This window comes from Camarhynchus parvulus, chromosome 1 (genome assembly GCF_901933205.1).
Source record: "Camarhynchus parvulus chromosome 1, STF_HiC, whole genome shotgun sequence".
Lineage (NCBI taxonomy): Eukaryota > Metazoa > Chordata > Aves > Passeriformes > Thraupidae > Camarhynchus > Camarhynchus parvulus.
The window spans coordinates 42,937,486-42,958,057 of record NC_044571.1 but is presented as its reverse complement, the minus strand read 5'-3'; the positions used below and the strand labels follow the sequence as shown (position 1 = coordinate 42,958,057).

Here is a 20,572-nt window from a genome sequence, read left to right as displayed (position 1 = left end):
AGCAACAGAATTAAAACCATTTACAATTTTAGTGATTAAAGACCAGAAGACACAAATTAAAAGTATATTAAATGGATCATATTTAATGGGCTCTTAGATTTCATTTTGCAATCCCCAACATGCAAAATTATGAAGGAAAGCAGAGATAATTAAACATTGATAAGATATGAAAACAGAGCTCTCAAGAACTTGGACAGGATTACTGATTTTGATAAATGTAGTAGGAGGAGGAGGATATACATCTCAGTCATGTGAAAGTTGGGAACTGTGACTCCTAGAATCCAACAGCTTGAACAGCAGTCTCTTACAAAACCATATGAAAAAATTCTGATTATAAAAAGCTGGTTAGCAAACTCTTTGCATTTTTGTCTCTTTCCTTGGTCTTAACTGAAGATTTTATAGCCTCACAGAATGGTTTGCATTGCGAGGGACTTTAAAGATCATCTAGTTCCACCCCCCTGCCATGGACAGGGACTCTTTCCACCAGACCAGATGTTCAAGGTCCAATCCAGCCTGGCCTAGAATACTTCCAAGGATGGGGCATTTCCCCATGGCAGTGGTGCTGCATAGTGCCAAACCAAGTGGAATTATTAGTTCAGTATCTCCAAGTTGTACTTCAATTTATATAGCACAGAAAATTACTTTCCTTTTATTTCCAACATGTAATCCTTTCATTTTTTTTCCCTGAGGAGGCTACCACTGCCTTGCTGGTGGGTGTGCATTCTGTACATCTGCAGTTTACATTTATTTTTCCTCACTACCACCTCCTTGGGTGTGAGACAAACTCTTATATTTCACAAGTTTTCTTTGACTTGGATTTGTCCTTTTTGAGCTTGAAACCACTTCCAACTCTATCACTCTTGAAAAAATTATAGCTGCACATTTTTGTGTATCACCTGAAATTTCAATTTCAATTTTGAATAAAATTTCTTGGAAAATATCATTAGCTGGCAAGTCTATTTGAGATTTGTCTTACAGGGGATTCTAAATTGTTTAGTAATTTTAGCAGGCATTATTCTAAGTGTCTAATTCTCTAGGCTTTTTTTCACAGTGTTTTCCTCCTCACTTGTCATGGACTTCTGCAAATTCTGTAAAATGCTTAAGCGTAGGTATGAATTTTGTAATTTGCCACTGTAACTCCAGAACTTGCTTATTTTCCTATGTCTGAGACATATTGTTAGAGTCAAGCAGTCACAGAATAAGGGGACAAAATTTGCAAAGAAAGCAAAGAAAATAATACAGAATTTCTTCATGGTTTTCCTGGGTTGCAAGCGTGGTACTTCAGCAGTCTCTCCTCACATTAATGGTTGCATATTAACATTTTTCCTGTTCTGCAGGAAAAGCAGATGTTTATTACCTCATGGTTTCAAAACCTTGGATTTTGTCTCAATTGGGAGTACTTTAATCTCCCGTGCCATGTGCACCCTCTTATATATCAAAATGCATTTTTCTTTGGAACAGAAGTTTGAGATTAAATGAGCAACTGTTCCAAAAAAAAAAAAAACCAACCCTAAAACCCCCAAGCTAATAGAAGGCTGCTGAAGTGCTTGGGAGCACTGAAATACTGATGCTCCCTCTTGTGGTTTAGTTGAAATGAAACAAACCGGGGAAACTATAACAGTTTAATGCATTATTTTCCTTGATCAAAATCTTTGGTATTTTTGATTAGTAATCTGGTGCTGAAAATGCTGGCAACTCATCAAGAATCTGTTTCTAGAAGAAAGTATTCATTTTGTATTTCTAGAAAGGAAAATAAAATTAACCACAATTTTACTTGTAACAAATAGGTTTCCAACCAGCATGATATTTCGTTCTAGGGTTATTTTGGGGTTGTTAGATTTCAGCTGTCCATTTGCTCACAAATGTTTGAGGGGATTTAACTGTAAGAAATATGGCAATTTTCTGATCTGACAGCTAGAATTGAAAGCCACCAGACTAATCACTAGCTAAAACATGCATTAAATAAAATCAGATTATAGCATAGCTAGTCACTTAGACTGTGCTCTGCATCGAGGAACAGGGGAGAAGAGGGGAGAAGACACCTCTCTGGGTACAAAGCCTTTTGGTCTTTTACTCAGATCTGGCTGGGTGTCAGAATCAGGAGTCTGAAAACTGCCCTTTCCTCTATTTAAAGAGTTCCTTTAACTCCTTCATGGTTTTTTTTGTTAAATTTAGCAAGCACTGTAAGTTTTTGATACATATATGTATATATCTCTAAGATTTCCTGTAAATGGATTATGTGTTAGGTGTTTACTAGATTGATCCAGGCTCACAAACCTTCAGGGCATCAGTGTGGCCATAGTCCATGCAGGCATTTAAAACTTGAGTCTACTGAGACTTGATAAATCTAGTTTGAAGTGCATCACAGGACTGTGCATTATTTACTTCAGTTGTTTGATGTAAAATAACTTCCGTAGAAATCCTGAGGTCGGAAAGAACCATTTGTGTTGTGGGAAAAAAGAGTAGAAAGCACAAACCAAAACTGAAACAAAGAATGTAACACATTTCTCATATTGAGTACCTGAACTTAGAAAACAGTGTCTGATCATTATTGCTGTGATGCTCCCACCATCACAGTCCTGTTTAAATACAATGGTTTATAATGCTCCAGTTTTCCAAACTGTGAGTAATCATAAGTAGGCATTCTAAGGAGTCACACCAAGGAAAATCAAACTGCCATAAAGTTCATGTGTGGCACTAATTGCAATTTAACTGCATGGTTATTACAAGAGCTTTTAATTAACTCAGTCATCATACTGTGGCATACAAATTGTGTGTAATAACAGCATGCTGACTATAATGACAATAGGTTTGTCTGAACTGTGAAAATCAGGAGTTTTATAATTTTCAGAGGTTTCTTTTTATGCCTTTAAATATTCTGTGGTATTTAAGAACATTTCAAAAAAGAAAAAAAAAGAGAGAAAAAATCCTAGCAAGTTTCTGAGGCTTGCCTGTTTTAAAATTTTGTGGAAGTCTTTAAGTCTCCGTGAAATTCAGTGAGGGGTATCTCACTGAATTCTTTTTCTGATGATTTTCAGTTTCACTTTTCTATTTTCATCCCCTTTGAGCATCATTTTTCACACTCTCTTGTTTTTGAAGCCAAGAAAAATGCTCAGTTTGTGGAAACATTCAGAGGAAATCCCATTTCAGTGACACTGGAAGATAGTAAGAAAAAATTATGATCAGATATTGCTGCAAAATGGTCATTTATTAATTCAGTAGGATAGTGAGAGCGTTGCTCTTCTCTCAAAGTTATGATTCCATTCTCTCAAGACTGGCAATAATAGCACTAATGATTTCTTGATTTGAATGTTAATTCTGCAGTCCAAAGACTAAAAATTAGGAAACAATGTAGCTAATGAGTATAGCTGAAGTCCTTCAGAAAACACAAGAAATACAACTAGGTGGTATTATGCTTATCACATGTACTTCTTCCTGTAGATATAAAGAAAGCATTAAAAATCAATATAAAGCAAAAATTATTATGGGAATTGTATTTATCTGATTTTAGACTGTCATCAGCCCTGTACTGGGAAATGAAATACCAGAATGTTTGAGTTATAAATTATTTGGCTCACAGACAGAGCAGGCACCTGAAGGCAAGGCAAGAATACATGACATTTTCATATGCACAAGTTTACTGCAGAAACGAGGTGATAATGAAGATTGGGCTAGTGAGGGAGGCACAAGTAAATTTGTCATGCACATTAAGTTAATGACATAAAAGTGACAGACACTACTGAACAGTTAAAAAACCCCAGGCTGGGTTTGGCTGGGTGAGCAATATGAGCATGGTGTAACCAAACACAGAAAGAAGAACCAACACCACACAAAGCCAGTGGTCCCAGAGGTTTACATATCACAGATATGGGAAAGGTTACAGAGATGCTGACATCACCATTGTAAATGCTGAAGTAGGTCATCTTCAGAAACTGTGTCTGAATAAGTGGCTGCTAAAGAGCAAGTTTTGTGCTGCCGCCCTCATTAACAGAACTGAGTTCTCAGCAGTATGATTACTGTCATGCATATCTTTGTGAGAATGGCAGAGGTGTATGTGGTGCAAATGCTTTATATTACAATTTTCAGAATTTTTCAACACTGGGGAAAAATCAGATCTTAAGAAGGCATTTCAGATAATTACTGGTTTTTAATGTTATTTTTATATATTAAGTTTACCCAAGATTATTTTTTAAGAAAGATTTTGTATTTGAAACTAAGGTTTGTATTTACATGTATCAGTGAATGCAGATTTCCTACTGTTGCAAATGCATTTCTTGAGACATTGACTCAAAGAGAACAGAGAAAGGCTGTAAGAGACAGTATTTTGAAACAACTGTCTATGTAAAGCACATGTAAAACAAGTATCATCCATATTCCAAGGCACTATGACTGTAAAAATTATTGATTTTTTTTTTTTTTTGTTCATTTTAGCCAGAGCAAAATATAATGAGACTTTACCGTAAATTCAAGAAACGCAGATAGCTGTGGATTCTCTTATTTTCCTAGTGAAGGTGAATGTATATGAGGTTTTTTCAGTTTACTATAGGTGGAGCTAATTTATTTATTTTTGTCTTCCTTTTTTTTCCCCTTGACCTGAAGGACTGTTCCTCATCTGCTCAGGGGCTGCATTAGCCAGCAGGTCACCTCCACCCTGTTTCTCCTCTGCCCAGAGGCTCTCACCCTGCAGTCAGGCTCTGTGCCTTGTTCAGATGTGCAAGGCACCTGAGACCTACAACACCCTGCACACCTGACCCAGGCCTGTCATGAGACAAAACATCTGGGTATGACTCCTTCCCAAGCATCTGGATCTGACTCTCACTCTCACTCTGTTAAACCTTATTTTTATTTTTGGTAAGACAAAGAGTAGCTGAAGAGTGAATGGGAAGCTGGAACTGAGGCAACTCAATCAGTTGGTTTGTCATAGAAGCTGATCATAAGCATAATGCTCCCTGTGCCACATCAGTGTACATAAAAGAATATGATAAAAGTGAGACAAATAAAATGATGGAAACATTTTGTGTCTCTGGTATATCTCCATTATATTGGCATAGTGGGGCTGATGTGATAAGCTGCTGCAGAGCAAACTTGCATAAGGATGCATGAAGCATAGAAAAGGTGTAGAGACTTGCAAGGGGGTAAAATGGGGAGTCCAGTTAAACTGCTGGAATATGCTTTAATGTGTTCTGAGGAAGAAGTTCTGGGGGAAATAGAGTGAAGGAGGTTTGAAACTGAATTTGAAGACAAGAAGGGATGTAGTAAGATGATGTCTGGAGAGACACTGCCTCTGAGAAGAAACGTTGAGATTAATGCCTCAAGAGATGTTTACAGTCTAATCCCTTAATGGACATTAGTCATATGTCCAGAGATCATGGTCTTGCAGGTAAATTCAGGCATGTCATTTGAAGGGGGTCTAAACTATAACTTGGCTGCCTGTGTTGTGACTTGTGAACCACGCCCTAAAAGGACTCCTCACTTTCAACTTTACCTTCAGTTTCAAATCATAAGGTGAACACTAGTTCTTATGTAGTAATAATGCTGATTCTTTCTTCTTTTCACTGACCTAAGCAAGTGCATTCAGTGAATCTTTCATTATCGCCACATACAACATGCATGCCAACAAACTCATTAAAATTAAATGTGTTTATTCTATTTTAAATTTTAAATGTATTTCTTAACTAGCTCTACAGGAGTTCTTAGTTAGAAAGATGGTCCATAAGATTGCATTTCTCTCTTTAATCCATGATGATAACCTGAAAATGAGATTTATTTGCTGTCTCTGTTCTTACATGTGGGAATATAGAATAGGAAACAATAATCCTTGTTGTGTAGCATACACACTCCTTTCTTCACATGGCAGCATTTTGAATATGTTTCTGCTTCAAGATTGGATGTCTGCCTTAGAGGCCACTCTCTCCCTTTTTCTCTCTAAAAGTTGACTACCTAATGACTACCAAGTTTTCATAAGTCACATACAGTATTAGTTTTTCATCAGTGCCAGCTTACACAAAAGCATGCTGTTCAGCCTGCTTAATATATCTTATCAGAGGTGATTACAAGCATAACTATTTCTTATTAAATAAAGATATATATATGCCTAATATTTTATTCAATGACTAGGAAGAGTAATGAGGTATGGATGTGACGTCCTATGCCATACAAAATGCTCAGTATCACGTTTTGCAAAGAAGAAAATGAGACTTCATGTGAATTTTTATCTGTTGACATCTAGATCAGAAAGCTGGACATAAAATTCCTTGATATTTTCAACATCTGTGGTCCAATATCATTAAACTTACATCCTGGGTCACTGCCTTGACATCTTTCAATGTTGTAATGCAAGTTTCCACCATGCTAACTGTTCACTGTATCTTTGTGTAGCTGGGCTGAACATGCCATAATAATTCATCAGCCCTGAAAGAAGGCACAAAGTTCAATGCATATTAAAAATGTGATTGGGATACATTACAGAAAAAATGGAAATATGCTGCTGTTCACAACACATCATATTCTCTGAGGATTCTGATACAGTCTACATAAAAATACACTTCCTTATGGGAAAAAAGCACCACAATCAATAAAATACATGGTGACTTTCTTATACACTTGGTATCCCTTAAAAAGGAATGCTTTTACTATTTTTTCTACTATGAAATGACTAATTATGTGTTGCTGCTTTCATTATGAATACAGCGTTACACATATGATAATTAATAATGCTTTTCGTAGCTTAGTCTTTCTTATTAAAATGTAGTGAAACTGAATTGAGAGATACATAACAATTGTTGCTTACATGTGTTCTTTCCTTCTTCTTGTGGCTTTTTTTCTTTTTAGGTGAATAAGATATGTGGTCCTCCTGTAAGGAAGGCTAAACAGTCTCCAGGTTGCTCCTTTGATCAGAACAAAGATAATCAAGTGTTGAAGATGTTCTCCAGGGACAGTGAACAAACGCTCACCAACAGAAGAAAGTAAGACATTAGTTTTACAGCCAGAAAGAAAGAATAAAGTAAGCCATTAACTTTACACCAGAGTAGATCATGCTCAATGCAATGGCATGCATTACTAGAGAATAAAGTCTCCAAAGAATGAAACATTTTAGCAACACAGTCTACTCTGTTACATTTTGGAAAGGCTAATTTCAGGACTAGATTTTGTTTTCAGAAGTGATGGACATGTGACCAGAGTCATTTGGTGTGGTTTAAATTATTTAGGAGGGTGGATAACATTGATAGAATATGCGTGTTAGCTCTATGTGCAATTTTTAAAATTATATTTAACTTTATATATCACCAGGCATTATTAAATCTGACAAAAAATGACTGTAGCTTTTTACAGAAAACTATTTGTACAAGCTGATAAGACAGAAAAAATTAATGACTTTTCTTACATACCTTTCTGCTGTAAAAAAACAGACAACTAAGCATTCGGGACTTAATCTTGAAAGCCTTGTTCAAGACCTGCTGATTTTATTTTTCTCTGACTCTTTTGCTGGGATGTAGTGAATTGAAGTGACTACAGAGGCTTGGAGATTTCATTTCAGCCTGAGTCAGCATTGCAGGGTGAACTTTGTGTAACTGTATGAGTAGGTGTTTGAGCTGCCATTACAGCCTGTGGGAAGGAGAAGTCATTTTAGCTGTCCACACATCTGTAAGCATCCAGTGCCACTCAGAGATACCCTGGGGTATCCCAGCTGATCATCTCCTGCCAAGTAGGATGCAGGTGTCCCATAAGTTGTATCATAGAGTTCAAATCTGACAGAGTTGAAGTGTTTGGAACATACTCTCAGGCACATGGTGAGACTCTTGAGGATGGTCCTGTGCAGGACTGAGAGTTGAACTCAAAGATCCATGTGAGTCCCTTCCAAATCAGTAGATTCTGTGATTCTGTGGTGGTTTCCAGCTTTCTGCAGATATCTTAGGTAGTTGCAGGAATCTCAAAGGCCAGTCTATATTTAGACAAGTTAATCAGGTTTTTCATGACCATAATAGCACTCTAAGGCGTTAGGAATGTTGCAGTTAAGATTAAAGGCTCCATTATGCAAATAAAGTACAAAGTTAAAATCAGAAATTTCATTTCTGTCATAGTGTTTGCTAAAGTACAGGGAAGTTTTCTTTGTCCTCTTTTTCTTCTCATTTCACTTTGTAGTGCAGAAGGAAACAGAAGTGAGAGAATTGCAGGGAATAATTGCTCACTCCTGATGTCTGGAGAGCAAAAGGTGCCTCTAAGCTTCAAAGGCAAACCATTCTTCTCAGTGTAAGGACCTTCAGTTACTAAATAGTGAAAAAAAACCTCCAAAACAATGCAGAATATAAATAGAGGGTTTTACAAACATTGTGGTCACAGAAAGATATGCAAACCAGAAGTTTGATTTAGCCAGCACAAATGTTTTTCAGGGAATACCCATTACATGGGTGCATGTTTCTCAGTTACATGCAAGTTCTTGATGTTTTCTGATTGCTAACACTCCGCAAACACAATACCATATTCTAAAATCTCACTTAAAGCAGGACTGTTCCATGTTTAAAGCAGAACACTGTGTTGACCTCAGGGAGGTTGTCTGAGAGACCTTCAGGGGCATGAAAGGCAGTGGGCAACAGAAAGCAACACTGTTTTCCCTTTCCTTCCCTTCCCTCTCACATGTCTGAGAATCTAGAGACGCTTCTTCATGGCATGCAAACTGCACCAAAAAGGGGAAGGCAAAGAAATTTTGAAATTCACTGATGCAGATTCCAGTTTAACAACTTCCTATCTGCTCTCATCTGCAGTTGCTACCTCCTGGATCACCTCCTACCTTATTAGGCACAGTCACTTTACATTTCACTTTATATTCCCATAGCAACTGTAAGAACCTCACGTGGAAGTGACTTCACAAGTGCTTGCAGCCTGCTCTTAAGGAAGTGCTCTTCTCTAACTCCACCTTATTTACCTCCTCTGGTGCTTCTGTTTTCCAAATGCATGTCCAGATGAAAGTTTACATTTTAAAGTACATGTTGGGCTGCTGCTACCTGAACTTCTCCTGAATTATTTTTACCATTGGACCTAAGTTGGTACTTTCTGATACTATTTGGTATAAGAAGAAAAATAAATTTCCCCTTTCTTTTGATGTCAAAAAATTGTTAGATGAATTTTAAAAAAATCTAAGCAAACCCTTCCCTAGCAACATACCAACTTGGAAGTATGTAATGCTTTTTTCTCCAGAACTGTAAACAGCTTCTAGTACAGAGGATGAAATTGTTAAAAAAAAGAAGAAGAAAAAAAAGAAAAAAGAAGAATATTTCTGAATAAACAGATAAAAAGTATCTTCAGCTTCCAGTGACTGTAATTGCACATTTGTGGTCAGCTGTCTATAATTACATGCTGTCTGGTGTAGAAGATGATTATGTGAAAATTGACATTCATACCATTTGCCCTTCTAACTACTTTGGTCAGACATTAACAGGGGCTGAAATCAGTTATTACTTCTCTATTAAATTTATCTTTGCCTCTGGACATATTTACTAATAAACCAAATGACCTTTCTGTTAGAATGCAGTTTGTGACAAGATATTATGACAGCTATATTTATTTATTTTCATTTCTTCAGAAGAAGAAATTCCAACTGTTCACATTGAGAGGACTTTCTAAACACTATTTTTCAGCCAGAATGTAAACATAAAGCATAGACAAAATCAAAATCAATCCACTCAATGGCATTTGGAGGGAAATTGCAAAGCTGCTGTGCACACTGGATTCAATTTTGGGTGTGGAGAAATAAAATATGATTATTCATGGCTAGGAGAGTGTGGATGAATCATATTTAAAACCTAATGCACATAGGCAACTATATGTTGCATAGTCAAAATTGACCCTACATGGGATTTTTCAGAACTGCAGTTTTAGAATTAGTAGGGCACTCACATCACATTTAATAGACACAGTAAATCAAAACCAATGTAGTTTGTGTAAAATATTTGCCCTATTACATGGAAGAATGTATGGCTTTTTAAATGATGGACTGCATAAATCATTGATGTTTTATCTGTTTAAATTTGAAGTAAACAATACTGAATAATTAAATTCCCTGTAGCATATAGTCCTATGGTAACTAAATATAGGGAAATGTATATACTATTTCTGGCATTTTTTCACAGCTCCAGACTCTATAAAAGGAGTTGACATAAAGTGGTGTTTGCTGGGTTACAGAGCAATGAGTACAGCATTTGGTGGGGCTTTTCTGTGTGCCTGCAGGTCATAGATAACTCAGTAATGTGTCATGTTCCATTTCAGAATGAATAAGTATTTTAAATTTTCCCAGTAGGAAAGGGTCTCCCAGGAAGAGATTTTCAATTCATAAACAAACAATTTATATTAAATACCACAATTCTGTTAAGAACATACCAACTAAAAAGTAATTCATTTGTTTTGAATTAAGTACAAAACCTTATCACTACCTCTGGGCATCTTTAAAATTATTTAGAATTACAATACATAATTTATAGCCTGCCAGCACAGCACATGGTAGAACTGATACAATTCTTCAGATGGTTATTTAAATCTTTACTAAATACTGAACTCCTACATCATAAGCCCATTTTACCCGAATCTTGAATTGCTGCCTAACTTTAAAATTTTGTAGTATTTGTAAAGATAAGTAGGGGACTTTTTGTCAGCACTTTTGGAAAACAGGAGACTTATTCATCTGCACCTATTTTTTTATTTGCCATGCATTTTTTTTTGGAACATTTTTTCATCTGTTTGTCCAACGATAGCATTGCAAACTGCATCACTACAATGCAAGAAAATTTCAGGTTGAAAGAAATAGTTCCTGTTCCAAAGTATATGTAAAGTAGGGTTTTTAATTTGAGCAATGGGAGTATCAACTTTGTAAACTAATGAAGCGTATCGAAAAGAATCAAACTCATCTATTGACGGATGGATTTAAAATATCACCGGAACCAGTGGAGAGTAATGGAATAAACACATTCCCTATGTTTTAGAAATGCACAGCAGCAGGTCAGCTCAATGTTGTTGGTTGGCAGTGACAATTATTTCTGGTGTCCCTGTGTGCAGGGAGTTCATCAGGCACCTGCGGCTGTACAGAGCCTTTTACGGCAGCCTGGCAGATCAGCTGTGCGCGAATGAGCTGGCAGCCGCCGACGGGCTCCCCTGCTGGAATGGAGAAGATCTTGTAAGAAGGTAGCTTTCTGGCTCACTTCTGTCTATTTTCTATCTATTGTAAGTCAAGTTTTGCTAAAACAGCTTCTGTTCCAGTCAGGTGTGGTGTTTCCCTGTGTCTGTGTCAAGATGAGTTTGAAAATTAAATTAGCGTGGGTTCCCTTCTCTCGGGCTTCACTTGTACACAGGAAATAAAATCTCCCCACATCTCTGTTTAGGAAAAAGAAAAAAAAAAGTATTCCAATGTTCTTCAGACATTTTTCCTTCAAATTTGCAGCACCTAAACACTGGAAAAGAAGCTGGATTGGCAATTACAAAATACAGTTGGACAAAAGAATATGGATTTCTGTTTGAGCTTTGTCTTTATAAAATGCTCCTTTTAATGCAGTGTGTGGTGAGACTCAAGCTTAAAACCTTCTCTGGCTCTGAAGTATGAAGTAATCTCTTAATGTATATTGTTTCCCATGAGATAACTAAAAGTTAAACATGAAGATAAAACATTTTAAAAGTGAAACATGTATTTTTTTATATATGCAGCAGCTTGGGAGACATCATTCAGCAGCAGTGGCAAAGAAGAGATAATAAACTGCTACAGTCCTAGATGTGTGTCTCTGGAATCAGTATATTACACAGCTTATAAAATACTAGCATTTTTGGATGGCAGAAGGATTTTCGGAGAGCTGATCTCTGTGGTTTTGCTTTATTGCTTTGATCACCAAAACAAGTATTTCTCTGAGCAGGAAATCCTTCCCTTCCTGATGACAGAGACAAAAATACTGAAAAGTTTGTTGCAGTTATTTGTAATAAAAATAATTATGTTAATGTGGTGTGGAATAGTAGGTAGTATCAAAAGTCATATCAAAGAAGGCTGTGAGGAGAATTAGTAAAGTGTGAGCTAGCAAATAGAGAGACCAGTAGGCAAAATGCATCTTTAGGTATCTCTAAAAAGTTAGGTTGGAGCTGTCATTTATTAATTGATGCATGAGGAAACTTAGTGGCCATCCTTTTATCACACAGCTACAGGCCCACTTTTCTTTATCTTCTCGATTAGTCCCGTGCTTTGGCAGCACCAAAGTCCAGTGGGTGGTCGACTCCCTTGACAGTCTCACTGGCAACCTTTGTCCGGGGATTTCAACAATCTTCTGAAGAGGCCCTGTTCTGTCTTTAGGTAACTGTATTTGAGATTTAATCTCAACTGTTCCTTCTTGCCTTTGTTTTTCTGATCATTCCCTGGTTCACTTAAAGTATTCCTACAAAATATTTCAGTAACAATATAAAAGGAGGGTCTTGTAATTAAATATTCCCTAAGAACAAGGTTCTTCTATCATTACTTGTGGCTGCTTATATACTTACTATTAATACATTAGTTATTTTCAAACCCTTTCTTATTTTATCATATGATATTATTGTACTGTATCTATTATGTTATATAGTTATGCTATTACTTTTTTTATACTATTATACTGTACTGTTTGATTTTGTTTGATTAGACACTCAGGTCCTGATAAAGAAATCAAACATTCTCTAAATTTTCTAAATGCCCTTTGTTCAGTTTTATTTGTTTATATTTGTTCTTTTGTGGCTGAAGGGGGGAAAGCTTTCCTGCACTTTGACCAAGACAAGGTTTTTTTTTACTGTTAGGATTGTTATTACAGAAGTGATGACCTAGGAAGAAGTATCTAGTATCTGATTTTATAAAGGTTGGGATGCAGAGTAAGCATTTAAAATATATTCTGCTTAAAGATTTTTCTAGTGACAAGGACAAAAATAAGTAGCTTTGTTGTCCAGCATCTACATAAAGAGGGATTTTTAAGAATAGGTAAGGCAAGCAATGAGAAATGATGCAGCAAAAGCTGATTTTTCTTAGGATTTAGATAATCCTGGTTTCAGAATCATAGGACTAGAGGAGATTTTAAGAAGTTATCCAATTTATCTCCACATCACTGTGTTGCTCAACTTCTATTGTCCTGATGCCAGGATACTGTGACATTTTAGAAGCAGTAATGACTGAGGAGGCATCATTGCTTTTCTCTCTAAACACTGAAGAACCTGTACACTCACTCTCTTTACTCTTTTATTTTTTCTCCCCTCATCCTGCCTTCCCACTAATAGAATAATAAATAACAATACTGATGAACTCATCAGTGAATCTCACCAGTGTTTCTGGCACTGATGGGGAAAAGTCTACATTGTTCAAATTAGTTAAAAACAAATAGATTTTACCTGTTTTGAGATTCTTCATTCTTTTCCATCTGTTTTTGCCTTCTGTTTCAAAAACATGTGCCGTAGATAGCTGCTGATGACTGAAATTTGGGCTTGACATGAAAAAACAATATAATGAACTATGTATTGCTGGTGTATCAGGAGCTGAGGAGATTGTTTAGCCTGCTTGCTGTGTCTGTGTTTCAAGCTCCAAGTAGCAAAAAGCCCTGAAGACAGATGAATGAGGAAAAAAAAAATCTTTGCAGTTTTTCATTTTCCTTTTTTGTGCATCTTTCTAAAGGAAGCATTTCAAAGGTTTTAACACTGACAGTATTGGCTATCAGTTAAATCTTATAACCTTTGCCTTCTCTAATGCTATCCAAGAGATTATCAAGCCTGGATGGGGAAAGGTCAGAAAATGAAAAACAGTATTATTGAAATGAAAGCTTACTTAACAGTTTACATTTCATACACTTCAGCTGTTCCATTTTTGGTTTAAGCCTTCTTTTCTTTTTTCTTTTTTTTGTTTCCCAAATCACAATGGAAATATGGCCCTTGATTCTGCAATTTGAGAAATTGTTCTGGATCTCATCATTTCACCCAGTACAGGCTCATGCTTTAATGAAGACCTCAGACCAGAATTCCCACATTCCTGCACTCATGCCTGGCAGGATCAGTAGTGGCCAGGACTTGCAGGAGCAGGACCAATCTCATGAAGTCTGTGTCCCTGCAGCGTGAGATGAGGCACAAGACATCTCAGAGGAGTCTTCAGCCCCTCCCCTGTCTTACCCAATTGTGTGACTGCAGTGGTCTAGCATGAAATTGAAATTCAAACTTCACTTTCAAAGCCTCAGCCAAGTGTTGTGATGAAGCACTTGGAATTTAGTGTTATAGGATTCATTAAGTTCAATGGAAAAAGAGGAATTGAAAGTAATAAGTTATGCACTACCAAAGCATGAGTTTGGATTTTCAGAGGCATCTTATCATTAAACTAAAGTAATAGGAGCTATGTAAATAGACTGAGATTGTTCCACTTCACAAACATAAAGATATTTAACTGACATTTATACAGCTTTGGTTGTCCAGAGAGCCTGGCTAGAATGTGAAGAGAGATAAATTAAAAATACACAGAGGAGAGCATAATATATACTGTACATCTCGGGACCAGCAATTTAACTGAAATAAAAATAGATGTGAGTGAAAAAAATTGTAATATTTTGTGTGTTGAAGGATTCAGGAGTAATGAAGATTATTAAAAACAACTAATCAAGTTTTGAAGGAAGAGTTTCATATAAAGCGCATATCTGAAGTATCCAAATTAAGAGAAATTAAACAGCATGATTGATTTTAATTGCTGAGCAAATCATTGAAAAGTGATTATAATAAGCATCTCTCATCAAATAAATGCTTAGCTTTAGCACAGCTCTTAGGCTGGGGTAATTTTCTCTTTTGGTTCTTAAATATTCTAAAACTACTACAATCCTGTTCCTGTTCTTACCCAACAAAAGAAGATAAATGATTATATAAGGGAAATTAATAAATTGATTTCAGTTTCCTTCTATTTGAGCTAATCATCACTTTTTAAAACAAGGTAAAATGTATACTGCCGTCTAAGGGAGCACTTGACACCTGATGTGCCTGAGCAACTTAAAATGTAGGAACAGCCCATTATGGCTCTTACTGCTTTGTCCAATAGGCTGCTGCCAACAAGGACCAGTGACAGATCATAGAGAAAAAACAACTGTAATCTTATACTTCCTCAAAACATGCAAATTTGTAAATGCCTAGCCCAGAATTGTGAGCATTCAATCTTCCCATGAACTCAAAAATCTTCACGCCACTAGCTTTCCACAAGGGAACCAGAAATTTTCAGATGCCAAAGCACTGAATCAGTTTAAGAGGGGCTGATGATACATATTTCTGTGTCAACATAGAAAATACATGAACTGGCATAAGATCCCTTTGTTTATAATAATTTTATGGTTTGTTCCCTATTTTGCTGAGAGTTATAACAATAAAAGTAATTCCTGCTTTAATATTGGTAATATCTGTTCTCAGTATATGCTTAGATAAATCTCACATCTCTTCAGGATGGAATGGATTTAACTACCTAAAATCAGCAAAGTATGTATTGCATTTGATAACCTCAAAATAAATGTTTTACTTTTCCTTTTGTTTGCTTGAGCAAATATGTCATTTTCTGTACTGTTTGCCCTAGAATCATTGCACTTGTTTGTCATGCACAGCAGAGCCTCTAATAGAAGTGTTCTGACAGTGGGTGAATTAATTTCTATTAGATTGGTAATAATTTACAAATTGTATTGAATTTTAAAATTACCATGATTAGCACCATGCTAAATAAACTGTAGCATTTATAAAGTCACAGAAGACTATTCAAAGGTAGGCATGAGAAGGAACAGTAACAAAGAAAATTCCAAGTTTGAATTATTGCATCATCATGCCTTCATTTTGGAAGGTTTTGGCTTTTCATTTTACACAATCATAGAAAAATAAGAAGCACAATTTAATATTAGTGATCTGATGACTTTTAAAGGTTTACCAGATGAATTCAGGACTACTTTATTACAATTTATAACATGAAAGAATGGAGGCAATAAAAATAAAAATCTGTTGTCTTCTTTTTGTATAAGGGTTCATATTAAAACCAAGGAAAACTCATGCAGGAGACTTTGATGCGTAGTTCAGAAATAAACCTTGCATAGAATAAATAACTATGTGTCATAGTAGATTATACTAGACAGAAAGTTTGTGCCTCGTTGAAGTTCTTATAAAAGAAATATGCTCTTACTGAATTCAACTTAGATATACAGGTTCTCTTTTAAATAGTAAGTTTAGCGATTTCACACACTGATACTCTGAAACATTTTATATTTCTAAACCCAAGTTATTTGTCACCTCTATCCATGGCAATTTTATACAGCACCCTCAATGAGTTATTTAAACAATATTTTGGATTGTGAAATATTGTCTGTGGGGTCTTCTTTCAATGTAACGCCTACAGCAGTTTTCTATAAACTCTGCAACTTTACCAGTCCAGAGAGGAGACTTCAGTGTTATAATGTTCAGTACTGCAGCATTTACAAATGTTCCTTTCAACCTTTGTATTGTTATGTAACCACTGCTGAAGACTTTTTCTCTTGGCAGCTTTAGGTCAGATTTTCATTGAGCCTCCTATACTGACTGTAAAAGTGTGCTTTTGAAACTTAGATTGTGCTGGGGGTTTTGCTTTTTACATTTTTACAGATGACATAGATACTCAAACAGGGTGCTTTTAAAGGTCTGGAAATTGGTTGGGAGACTTTTGTGAAAACCACAAATTTCTCTTGTGAGCCTAATTGTGAAACTTTGCAGAAAGTTTTTCTTTATATAAGAAAAAAATGCATTATGTAGTCCTATTTTGATGAATATTCTATAGATCTTTATTTGTACAGATTGGTATTTTTACTGTTATTTATATAATAGAGATGACAAAAGATTGGTATTCTTATAGTTTTATTAATGCATTCAAAAATTAGTAAATTCATTCTTTTTTCTAAAAATAAATATTATTCTTTCCAGTTTTATCAATTATTTCTTGCTGCTTTTGTAGTGAAAAGAATTATTAGATCCTCTCTAATGAAGTAAAACTAATCTGCCATTTAGAACTGTTAGTCTATGAGCATGTACTTCAAAATATCACTTTGTCCTTCTTAATAAAAGTTATGGTTTCTTATCGCCTTTAGCAGCTCAGCTTCTACTTGTGTTCCTTTAGAATTATATGACTGGAAGCACAAATTGTCTTAAATTCATTAAAATTACTATTTTGTTCTGTTTCCATTGTAACACTGCATTTCTAGGGTCAAAGTTTTTTAGCACTACTCCACAAGTAGGCTCTCAGGAAAATTAAGCTGCATTAATGAAGACTACGAATTTAGTAATCAGTGATGTTAGCTCATTTTTTTCTCAGTTCATTGAATAACACAAACTGAAGCTACTTTTATTCAGAAGAAATTTTAATTTTTAAAGTATAGTATTCCACGCAGAAATGTAATGAGGCAACCCAGTTAATGCCTACCTGCTGTGAGTGCTTCTGTGACAACTCTCTCTGAAAAAAAGACTGAAGCAAAACCCAGTAAAAAAGGACATGGGTACACCCATGAGTGCCATGCAGCAGCCTTAGTAAATGATCCAGTCAAGCACTAATGTGAATAGTCACATCCAAATCTGAAAGGTCTTCATGTTCAGGTAGCACCTAAGATATCAGAAGTTATTATAACAGATCAAAGCAGCTGAACTAAATTGTTGCATTCATGCACCAGAAGACTGTGCAGATTCTTCCTAAAACCGTGCTTTATACATATGGGAGAGAGAAAGGAAATAAGAAGCATAAAAGCCAGTCCAGTATCACATGAGTTGTTTTTCTTTCAGAATAAACAAGATATCTCTGCTACCAGCAAGACCTTCCTTCAAACTGTTGGGAATCTTTATGCATATTTGAGAAAATCCCTTGGATGGAGGGGTTGCATTCTAGTGCACTGCTGTGTAATGAGATGTAGTTTCTCTTCCTTAGTCTGAGGAGTGAATCTCTGTCATGTTAAACACATGTTAAACACAATTAGTTTAGTCTTCCAGATAGTTGGGTAGAACTTCCTAGAAGGACTTTTTCTCCCCTTTGTAAAGGGCATCAGTCTAAAAGTACTGGTAGAATTTATTTTATAAAAGATTAAAATAACTAGTAACTCAAGCTAATACAGAATATTTATGCTGACACAAGAAACCAAAATAACCTAAAGACTAAATATTACAGGTAGTAGACTAATCCAAGGCAACTATGTCTAAATGTTTGAGATATTTCACTTGAAAACTAGGTACCTATATTTATCCATATACTGCATGTGATATCTTATAACATGGTTGATTTATTTTTGTTAGTACTGATCTTCTGGTCAAAGTGATGTATTAAGCTCACTGAGCTAAGCTGTATAAAATAATTACACAAGACAAAGCATCAGTGTGATTCTTTCTTAGTGCTGTAGGTCAAGGATGAAACATATTCTTGAATGAGGCACCAATCATTGCATTTTACATAGTTTCTCAAAGTTTCAGTTTAAATGCACAATGAAGTTGGGAACAGATTTGGAGAAAATTAGAGTGTTTATGAAAAGAAGATTAACTTTAATTTTCCCTGTTTCCTTAGCCTTTTTTCATTGTGGGTGATGTTATGCTATCTAGAGCTCCAGGTTTTAAGCCTTCAGCCACAGAATCACAAAATCATGGAATGGGTCAGGTTTGATGGGACCACAGGGGTACATCTGGTCCAACCTCCCTGGTCAAGTAGGGTCCTCCCAGAGCACACGGCACAAGATTATGTCCAGACAGTTCTTGAATATCCCTAGTGATGGAGACTCTGCCATCTCTCTGGGCAAGGTTCAGTTCTAATAAACAGTTATTATAAACTGTTATTAACAGTTCTTAAAGCAGTTTTTATTAAGTGCTATAAAAACCTGTATGTTCATGTCGTTTTTGCAAATATGACAATGACAATATTTGAGACATTCCTACGTTCCTGTATAAAATAGGTTATGAGAAATTGTTATTTTATTATGCATCATTCTCATACCCTGATGTCTTTAAAACATCTGAATCACACTTTAGTAGAACAGTTACAGATGAAGTAACAAGCCTAGCCTATGTTACATCTAATAAAAATGCATTTTTTCATTGTTTAGTTAAGTATTGCTGGAATTTACAAAGATGGTAGAGCAGACAGCTAATATTATTCAGTACAAACACTAAAAAAACTTGCTCTTTTCTTCTTAAGGAAGAAAAGTATATAAGCAGTACCTCCTGAAATCCTTGAACAGATGTTTAAAATGAATAAAAACTAATTTAAAAAATCCTAACGATGTTTTTGATATAAGGATGTTTTATCTTGCAGTGAAACATATTAAACATTGTCAGTTACACTGACATTTCTGAATGGTTGAAGAACAACACTGAATGGTGCTGGGGAGCTAGACAGGTGCTAGCTGTTGGAGAGAGGTGGCATAAACCATTGTAGGGTTTTTTGAACAAGAATGTCTAGATAAATTTTACTAGCCCTGGACGACATATATTTCTAGTACAGGAAGGGTTTTACTATGATGAAACCCAACAAAATCTGAGATTAGAAAGACTGCCATTCAGTCTTTGACAGCACAGACTGTATTCACAGAGATCCACAGTGATAATTTAATTGCAAATAAATATTTTAATATAGAGACAATTAATTTTTCAAACAAGAATTTTTTACCAGTCAGTTCAAGAGCTTATAGCTAGGCTGTCTTCCTCATCAGTAATTTTAATTGCTTAGTAAAGGAATATATTTATAGTGAAAATGAGTTGAATCAAACAGCCAGAAGTTGTTTGCCTTGACACCTGTGAAGAATTTAAAACTAAAATTATTTCAGCTTATGTTTCAGTCAATATAGTTAATTCTTTTGTATTCATATGATGACAATGCCATATTTGAGTGTACAAGGAAACGTACAACAATTTGAGTGTACAACTTCATCTTTTGGGGTGAGATTGAACAGACATCTATAGCAATGCAAACACAGGCATCTGATTTGGACTTCTTGAGTCTGTGCAGTCAATGAAGTGAGACACATCCTACTTGGTGCTAGTGGACTGGCTGTTTCTAACCCTTGTAATCACTTGGGAGTGTGCAGCGCAGAGTGGTTGTGTAGCTTAGATCATCTGAATCTTCTCCCCAAGAACATATAAATCTGATGGTAAAACATTTGTGCCCCGAGGGAAGATTGTTATGGTTTAACCCCAGCCAGTTGCTGAGTTTTACACAGCCACTTGCTCATCACCCCAATAGCAGGACTGGGGACAGAATCAGAGGGGTAAAAGATAGAAAACTCGGGGGCAGAGATAAAGACAGTTTAATAGAGAAAGTAAAAGTCACACACACAAGCAAAGCAAAACAAGGAATTAATTCACTGCTTTCCATGGGCAGGCAGGTGTTCAGCCAACTTCAGGAGAGCAGGGCCCCATCACATGTAACAGTGACTTGGGAAGACAAAACTTCATCACTCCGAACACACCTCCTTCCTCTTTCTTCCCCCCCCTCTATATACTGAGCATGATGTCCTATGGTCTGGAATATCCCTTTGGTTAGTTTGGGTCCCCTGTCCTAGCTGTATCTTCTCTCAGCTTCCCATTCATGCCCAAC

The 20,572-nt window shown here is 35.9% G+C and overlaps 1 protein-coding gene across 1 annotated transcript in view; it reads left to right on the top strand.

Annotated features, from left to right (window-relative positions):
* GPC5 (glypican 5) overlaps positions 1-20,572 on the top strand; it is a 576,628-nt gene that overhangs the window by 101,581 nt on the left and 454,475 nt on the right. Inside the window, exons 4-5 of the mRNA XM_030958608.1 lie at positions 6,832-6,965; positions 11,047-11,172. Coding sequence (XP_030814468.1) covers positions 6,832-6,965; positions 11,047-11,172 — 260 coding nt within the window. The remainder of the gene's footprint in view (positions 1-6,831; positions 6,966-11,046; positions 11,173-20,572) is intronic.